The 10031-nt window shown below is 31.9% G+C and overlaps 1 protein-coding gene across 1 annotated transcript; it reads left to right on the top strand.

The window, feature by feature from the left end:
* Positions 1-724: 724 nt before the first annotated feature.
* Positions 725-1540, top strand: LOC107019401 (glycine-rich cell wall structural protein). The gene has a single exon (XM_015219912.1). It carries the CDS (start codon positions 725-727, stop codon positions 1538-1540), a length of 816 nt encoding a protein of 271 aa, XP_015075398.1.
* The last annotated feature ends 8491 nt before the right edge of the window (positions 1541-10031 follow it).

The raw sequence follows: 10031 nt of genomic DNA, 5'->3' as shown, positions 1-10031 counted from the left end.
AATCAAACAAATTAGTAATAAAAAGAAAACGAAATAAAATGGTATTCTAGGCTCAAGCTTTAAACAAGTTATCATTTTTGTTCTAAAATAATCTTGAGGCATAACTGAAATGACTAATGTATCTTCAAATCCAATTAAATATACAACCTTTGATAGCTTTGTGTGCCTTTTAAAAATTGCAAATACGAAAAATAACTTCCATCCATTTCATATGGTACTCTTTTAATCTTAGTTCCTCCAAAAAAAAAGGTATAGCTTTTTATATTCTAAAATAACTTAACTCAAAATTTCCTTCTTTTTTAATAAAACAATTTTTTTTCAACTGTAAACTAAACAAACTAAGCCACGTGTTTGATTTGCTTTCTTGATTTGACTCAAATTTATTAATTTGATGTTGTCCTACTTTCAATTTTTTCTACCAGTTTCAAACTTTTTTACAAAAATATAAAAGGTAGAATTAGTTGATTAGTACATTTGAACTCATTAATTAGATAATTTAATTCATATTCTACAAAAATTGACCAAATAATAGGTGAATTAAATAGTTCATTGAATAATAATTCAAGGTGTTGACTGATGTGCTTTTCTTTTTTCAACAATAAATAAATGAGACTAAAAGCTAGAATTAGATTAGGAGTAGATATGATGTTATTAATTATATAATTTCATGTTTTACCACCTATAAAATGGCATGAGGTTCAGCAACAATTCCTTAGAGAGAAATATGGCAAAGAAAGGCATCTTGATATTGGTTTTAAGCATATTTTTAGTTGGGCGCATATTAGGTAGGAAATTAGCAGAGAGTGATGCACTAACAAATGGTGGACATAGTCCTTTGAAACCACTCTCTACTCAAAAGAATGGTGATCTTCCTGGTATACCTTTACAAGGAGGAGTACCTGGCAGTATTCCGGGTATACCTTCAATAGGAGGACTACCTAGCAACATTCCGGGCATACCTTCAATAGGAGGACTGCCTGGGACCATTCCGGGGATACCTTTAATAGGAGGTCTACCTGGCATCATTCCGGGTATACCTTCAATAGGAGGACTACCTGGCACCATTCCGGGTGTACCTTCAACAGGAGGAGTACCTGGCACCATTCCGGGTGTACCTTCAATAGGGGGAGGACCTGGCAACATTCCTGGTGTACCTTCAATAGGGGGAGGACCTGGCAATATTCCGGGTGTACCTTCAGTAGGAGGAGTACCAGGTCAAGGACCCGGTGATGTCCCTGTTGTACCTTCTGTAGGTGGAAACACTGGACCTGCATACGGAGGCATTCCTTATATACCTTTAACTGGGATACCTGGACTTGGATATGGTGGTCTTCCAGGTATACCTTGGTTAGGAGGAGGACCTGGCAATATTCCAGGTATACCTTGGTTAGGAGGTGTACCTGGAGGATATGGAATTGGTCCTGGAATAGTACCTTTCGTAGGAGGTGGAGGAGGTGGAGGAGGTGGAGGAGGAATAGGAGGAGGACTAGGAGGAGGAGTTGGGGGAGGAGTAGGAGGAGGTATTGGAGGTGATGTTTGAAATAGAATAAACTGATGTCAGGGAGGTGACGCTGGTGGTGGTGGAGGATTTGGAGGAGGTGGTGGTGCTCCTCTAAAACAATAAATGCTATTAATATGTATCTATTTTGAAGTAGAACTCATATTTTGAAATATATACTATGTTCTTCTTCAAAATGCATGGTGTATTTACATTTGTATTCCTTTGAATTTACTTTCTAAATACATTAAAAGACAATTTATGTGTGAATCAAGTGCTTTTGTTTGATTTCTTTTAAAGTTAATATTTTTATTTATTTATATCATTATTTAATTTATTCAACTAATTACAGGTGATAATTTTGTGGTTAGATGTTATTTGATGATCAAATGACCTCCAACTACTAACTGAATTACTTTTCCTTCATCTAGTTTATACCCACTTCATTTAGTAGCATTATTTGAGTGGACACTATATTTTGAAAAAGAATGTCTTTTGAAACTTATATTCTAAAAAGGTTTTTGATATTATGTGGCAATAAATAATCACATTGAAGGTAACATAACATCAAAAATGATCATTAGCGGCAATTAGTTCTTAATTGCCGCTAAATATGTATTTTAAACGGTAATTAAGACTCTTTGTATATGTCCCTAAAGAATTTAGCGATATTGATTTTAATGGGACTTAACTAATACCGGTAAAAACTTTAGCACTCTTTATTAATGTTAATATTTATTGCCGCTAAAAATTATTTTTGTTATAGTATAAATTAAAAGAACCAAGGTATATTGAAAACAAATAAGAATACGAAGGTCTGTCCTACAAATAGTTTGAATGCTTCCTATAATGGAGGAACATCTACTCCTACTTAGTTTTAAGATGATGTTTGATTTTGTAGGCAAGGTAAGAATCATAAAAATTAGACTAGGCCTTATCAAAATGCAATCAAAGGCTTTATGAATTAAGTAACTCGGACAAAGGCTTTATGAATTAAGTAACTCGGACTCAATTTGTAATTATTGTGGGATAAAGGGGCATATTAATTAATTAAAACAACAACAAATGGTTGAAAGAGTTGGCTTGCCTTTATAGTCAGACAAATGATTAATCAACCTTATAGGTGATGATAATGCTACTTATACTAATTATGAGGTGAACCCCCACTCTATAATTTGACTTGCAAAGAGACATTCAAGGCTTCTGATGTTGTGATCTGATGTCTTTCAAACTACATCAGAAGAAGCGGTTAATTTCAAAATACAGTAACCCAATTAGATTATTAAGATTCAAATTAGTAACACTACTATTGGAAAATTGGAAAGATGATGAAAAATCATTAACTATTTTAACTACTTGGGTTATTATAAATAATATAGGCAAACTAGGCTTAGAGTTCTAGAGTATATTTGAACTCAAAGAAATACTTTACTATGAACTCACTCAGGTGTCTTCACTACGCAAAACTAATGAATCTATAAGTCTACTAAAGCCTACTAGAACAATTAAGAGAATATCACCTTATGTCTTTGTCGATACTTGAGGTTTTTAATTAATTTGTTCATTCATCAAAATTCTTAGGTTAACTATCATTTATCGAGCTCAAATTATTAGATAGTGAATGGTAGCACCAAATCTTTTTAATGATTCTTTTTCCAAATCTTAATTTCTTTTGTCAAGCGAATCGGAATACGAGCTAGTTCTTAATGTTTGCAATTAAAAAAATTTAATGTCTATGAAAGAAATTAAGTACAATATGATCACACCTTTAAGAGAAGATATTTATTGTAAAATAATTTATTATCTTTATCCCTACCCTAAACTCCATGACCCAAGTGATGTGTTTAGCTACTCATAACTAGTTATAAAGAGAAAAGACATAAAGTCATCACTCAAGTTATCCTGAATTTTTAAAAAGAAATTTTAACTTCGCAACCGTCCTATTACACCACAGAGAGTGGTGTGCACTCTCTCAAAGAGAGGGGGCAGCCTAAAATAACTAATTTAATATTATTTTTATAAGTATTTTATTATAAAATATATTTTCTTATTTTTCTTATTATTTAACTTGTTGTTTCTTTTTGTTTTTTTCTCTTTCTTTTCAAAAATTCGTTTTTTTTCTCTTTATTTTCAAAAATTCATTTTTTTGTCTTTCTTTTCAAAAATTCATTGTCATCTCCGTTCATAGAAGTTTCTTACTTTCAATATCACCCTTTTTACCACAACTTTACCTTCCTTTTTCTTATTACTATTAGTTTTACTCTCTTTAATTTTAAAATTTTATCTAAATATTTTGTTACATTTCGAACAAGTTAAAAAACTCATTAGATTTCAAGATGATTAGGAAGTATCATTTAGTTTTTTTATTCAATCTCAATTAAATTCTTTCAATTTTCTGGAAATTAATTTATTATTTTAAAATTATCATTTCTAATTTTGAATTTATATGAAAATGAGTTGTTGATATACCTTCAAAATTTTAAATTTTCTTAAAATAATAATTAATGTTGTTATGGATAATTCAATTAAGTCTAAATAATAGTATAAATTTTTTAAAGAATTCGACCGGAGAAGAAGAAGAAAAAAAAAGATAAAAATAATGGAAGTGTGTCTCAATTTGACATGGGAGGGGGGAGGTGAAGAAAAAAATAGGAGGGATGAATCACCTGAAAAAGGGAAATGGAAAATGAAATGAAATTTAAGATACATCAAAATTAAAATTCAAAAAGTAAGAGAGAGAGAGAGAGAGAAAGAGAGAGAGAGAAATAAAGAAAGAAAAAGATAAAGGAAAATTTAAAATGAAAAAAATATATAGATTTTTAATTAAATTAACACGTGTCATGTAATGATTAGTGTGTGAACTCACTTGCTTCTTAAAATTTGGGGCTGATCGAAAAATGGTATGACAATATCTGTTCACAATTGTTCAGTGGGTAATAGGACAGTCGCAAAGTTAAGGTATCTTTATGAAAATCCGAGACAAATTCAATGGTGACTTTATGTTTTTTCTCACTGATAAATAATAACTATTATAACTAAAAAGACCATAAAACATGAATATAAAAGAAAGTAAACAAAACCTTTGGTTAATGTAGCTCTTTCAAGAGAATCATGTTTGTTGTACGATAATCTATTAAAACTTTAAGTAAACATACCCTGTAAAAACTAAGAACATTTTATGAGTAAGTACTAATTATGTCTAACAATATGTAACCCTGGGTAATTTGTATGTTTGATGCTCTTTTTGGTCCATAATATATTTCTCTTAGTTGAAATGGTCCTTAATGTATAACTAAAGGTGCTCATTTTCATGCCTTACTCTAAATCTAAAAGATTTAACAACCATTATTGTATTCTTTCTTAGCTACAAAGAAAAATCTCATGGAAAGAGAAAATAATAATGTTAGGTTTTGTGAGAGAAAATAATCAATTTCGGTAGAGAAAGTAAAAAATATGATATTAGATTTCATGGAGTTTTTTCTTTGAAGCGGAAAAAGAATATAAGAATGATGAATTTGTAAGTCATGTGGGGTCCATAATTAAATTTAACACTTTATTAAATAAATCTATTAGGTTAAAGGGAAGGAAAAAAATGAACACCTTTTGTTATACATTACAGGCCATTTCAATCAAGTAAAATATGTTAAGGACCAAAATAAAGCATTACACACATTAAAGACCATTTTGACTCATACTTTGGCCTAGGAATATGCATCACATTTTTTGGTCTATGATCTATCATCACATAGTTATCAACCACTTGTACTCAACTTATTTCAATATACGTACAACGGTTCACATTACCTTCTTCTACTTTTAGATTTTTCACTGTAAAGGTGGGAAGAGTTCTTTTCTACGTTAGATTTCTTTCACCTAAAATGTAGATCAGTTGAATCTAAATTTTCTTGATACACATAGCATAAAACTTTACCACTTTTTTTTCATGGTAACAATATCACTACGTAATTTTTGTATATTACTTTTTCTGTATTTTTTATTCGCTTGAGTCCGCGAGACATCATCTTCTCTATTTAAGATATCACGTGATCACTTGTTGAAGGTTAGTATGTTCTCTTTTGCCATCACATATGGAATTGCACTCATGTTGTTGAAGTTTTGGTCTCAATTACCTTTGTTCTTGTCTCTTCGACCTACATTCTGCTTTTTATTTCAACCTTTATTCCGATGTCCTTGTCATAAGGTCCTTAGTTAGAACTCTAGTATTTTGTATGGGACTCCCCATATAATTTTTGACATAATATGTTTCATTCTCGTAGGTGTCTTCAAGCGTATACCTTGGATTATCAGCATCCACAATATTCACATTTTGTGTTAGGGTGCCCATCTCATGCTTAGTCAATATATCCATATTTTTAATCAACTATGCCATCCTTTATTCCTTAGCCTCTTCTATAAGTAAATCTTCCTTTTGAAAACTTTCCGGCGATACACTGCTAAATACCTAAGATTTTATTGTTTGCAAAGCCCGATTATTAGTAAGCATCCGAAAAAGCATTAATATGGCCTCTTCATAAGTATGGTCTATCAATGAACCCTCTCCAACATTGTTTGTCACAAATTTTTTGACTATATGTAGCAATCTATAGAACCTTTTTAGCAAAACCTCATTTAGTAACTTATGATTCACACATTGACCGACCATGTTTTGATCTAATCCATGCTTCATGTAGTGCTTCACTTGGCACATATCTGAATTGTTCATATCATTCCTAAGTTGGATACGTCTACTTAAAGGAGAGAACGTTTCAAAGATATCACTTCTTAGCTTTACCCAGGTAGTGATGGATGTTGCTGGTAACTCTCCAAACCATATAGTTGCTTCACTACTCAGAAAGGAAATATGAAAAAACTCATTTTTATTGCTTCTTGAGAGATACCTACGCTATTGTTAACTAGGCACACCCTTGTATATCTTGATTATGTTAATACGGTTTTTCAAGAGCTAGACCATAGAAAAAACCCTTCATAACTAGTAAATGTAACACCGTGCTAGTGATGTTGCCAATTGAATGTCCTACTAGTGTTTGAGGTCTAATAGAACTAGAATGACCTACTTTTGTAGCAGGTCCTAATTACCTTTGTTTGTCTTTTCTCCAACCTATGTTCTACTCTTTATTCTAACCTCTATTGCAATTTCCTTTCTTTCCTGTCAATTTTATTGGATAGAACTCTGGTAATTTAGATGGAAACCCCCATTGATTATTTACTTAGTATGCCTCCTCCTCATAAGTATTGAAAATGTCTTATGGTTTATACCCTTAATCGTTCATAGCCACAACGTTCTCCTTCTCTGTTAGAGTACCCATCATATGTTCAGTCAGTACCTCCATTTGTATTATCAACTATGATATCATTTCTTCCTTAGAATCTTCTTTGAGTATCTCTTCCTTTGATAACTTCCTAGTTGATCCACTACTAAGCATTTTAGCTTCTCTGATGTGTCAAGCCTTGTACTTGGTAGTCATCTAGTTAAGCATACCACCGATCTCTTCATATTTGTGGTCCATCAATGAAGATTCTACATAACTATCTGTCACAAACTTATTAACTGCATCCACTGATATATAAATGTTTTTAGCAGCATCTTATCTGGTAGCTTGTCATTCAGACACTGAACTAACTTCCTTTTAAATATAACCCAAGTGTAGTTTAGTGGTTCACTTGGCACTTGCCGGAAGTTGTTGATATCATCTCTAATATGGATATGATTACTTGTAGAAGGCCTTTGTCCCATGTCAAAGGCTTACGAACCTAAATTCAAGTGTTACTGTACCATTGATCGTTTTCAAGAACGATAGTTTTAGATCAAAATTTTAGTAAATATATCTTCATATCTTCCTCCTAAAAGGTCTTATAATATTTATGAAAAATTCTTTGACTACGATATATTTATATTTTAATTGCTTTATTATATGAGGTAGATTTTATTTAAAATAATTTCTATTTTTTGTGATATATTCTATCACAAACCTACTCAATATCCGAATTCATATGTAATCTAGAAAATAATTTGGATGGCATTGGTTCGATCTTTTCCACATTGAAGTGATGGAGAGGAACAACAAGTGACCACTAAGCTCTCCATGTTTTTTTAACACTATCCCTCATGTGTATATCAAAAACAACAAGTGACCACTAAGCTCTCCATGTATTTTTCAAACACTATCCCTCATGTGTATATCAAAAAGTTTACTTCATATATATATATATATATATATATATATATATATATATAATATCATGAGTAAATATTCACACCTTAAGTCTTTTTTCCATCGTAGACACCACATCATAAGAGTACAATAGGGACACAACCATCAAAACATAATGCATAAGTAAACTTATACACTTTACAGTAAAGACATGACTTAGGAATCCTTGAACTTAAGGATCCCTTTCCTTGATCTTGGGATCATATATAAAGATCCACAATCCTATATACATCCTTTTAGAATCTAGAACCTACACTTTGTGTAAAAAGTCGAGAAGAATGGAGTTAGTACAAGAATGCACAAAGTATGACAACCATGCAAAAACATGCATTTAAAAGGGACATTTTCTTTAAATCATACTTCATGCCTTTTCGAGTAAATCTTCATAAAACCATTATATAATAGAATTTATATCATTTACATACTTCATATATACATATTCAAAGGCCAAACATCATATAAAATAACATATAGAATTTAAGGCACATTTGAGGTCACTTTACAGTGAGCTCTTTTCTGTTTATAGTAAGCATTTTTCTCTAACAATGAACATCTTTCTTTTGACTTCCTAATCTCCCTTGTAACCCTCTGGTGATACTTGNTATATATATATATCTATATATATATATTTGTTAGTTTGAAGAAAATAAAGTGCTACAACATTTTACTTCTCTATTACTTCATAATAAACATAACATTTTTATTAAATAAGGCAAATGTTTTTGCCGTTGCATATATTTCTTAGCACGTAAAAGAGGATTTGCTGTAAAAATATTTTTGAATATTTATTAAATTACCAAAAGGAAGTTGATTATCTATATCAAGTTATTTAAACTCGAAACTGAGGTATGTGAAGGCTATTCCTTTTTGGCATGATTCCTTAAGATTTATGGTTATGGTGACTAGCGTTGTAAAACCTCAAATTCGATAAAAGGAGAAATAGTTGTTTTAAGAATTTCGTGGTGTCATCCTATAAAGGAGAACCACGACCTGTGGAATGAACTACGTACTGTAGATCTGGTTCATGGATTGTCCAACCAAATAGGTTTAGAGGATCATGAACTACAGCCTAGACCAATGGACCGCCGTTAGTGGCCCAAAATCTTAGATTCTGATGCCGAATGACGAACGTGTAGGGCGGACTGTCGGTCAAATTACGGTCCTTCGATCAAGGCCCATAGATGTTGGGTCGGCCGTTATTTTTAGGGGCAGTTGAGTCTTTTCCTAACTAATCTAGCGTAACACTATGTCGTTTTACCCTTCATTAAAACCCCTATATAAGTGTTTTAACTCTAAAATTTCCCAATTGAAAATAATTCTCTCAAATTTACAAAAGAAGAATTTCTCTAGAGAACTTGAAGAAGAAGGGTCCAAGCTAGAGTTTGAAAAATAATTCCCCAATTCCTCCAATGAAGTTAAGCAATTGACACTGAGATATGATACTTTTTATCCATGGATTCCTTCCATTCACAGATTTTCCAAATTCTCCTATTTTAAAAGTTAAAAATCCTCAATTGACTTGGGGGTTTCTTCAATTTCCACGTGTTCTCTTGATTATTGATTTAAATGATTGAATTATGATCTCTTATGCATGAATTGACAAAACACTATTATTTTATGATGATTTCTCCATGAACCCATGTAAATCCCATGTTTTCCAATTATGATGATGTGATGTGGCTTTTGAATTATTAAATAAGAGATTATGAATTAAGCATGCTCTTATGAGATTTAAGTAAAAAATTTAAGGATGCTTTGAGAGTAAAGTATCAATGATGATGATTGTTGTTGTTCTGTTGAAAGGATTTCTCATAAACACATTAATACATGATATGTGAAAGGACATTCTCACATAACGGATTCTTTGGGTTGAAAGGTTTTCACAACTAAATTGTGAATCTTATATCTTAGGATCTATTCTAAAAAGACCTAGTTTGGATTAGTTACTTAATTGTACCTTTCAAAAGATGATGCATTACCTAGCTTGTATAGGTCATTGAATGATACCTCTCCATGGATGACGTATGACTTAGCTTGGATTGTCAAGATGATGTTCCCTTCCATGGATAATAAGGACAAGGTAAGAGAATGACTACGCTGTGGGAATTATGCTTAGTACCGACATGATATTGAGATGGAGGCTCTTTCGTAGTAGAGGTCGGGTTTCTAGAAGAAATCTCTCATCACTTACCTATGCGCCCCCGCAGAATGATTGTCTAGAGAGACATTAGCTAGCGGATCCACAATAGTTAGAATTTCATAGTCCTTCCGAGACAAGTAGAAAACTCTTTCTCGGATGA

Source organism: Solanum pennellii, chromosome 5 (assembly GCF_001406875.1).
Source record: "Solanum pennellii chromosome 5, SPENNV200".
NCBI lineage: Eukaryota > Viridiplantae > Streptophyta > Magnoliopsida > Solanales > Solanaceae > Solanum > Solanum pennellii.
This window is presented reverse-complemented; position numbering and strand designations above follow the sequence as displayed.

Excerpts from the sequence above, each read along its gene's own strand:
- LOC107019401 (XM_015219912.1), top strand. The coding sequence starts at position 725 with ATGGCAAAGAAAGGCATCTTGATATTGGTTTTAAGCATATTTTTAGTT.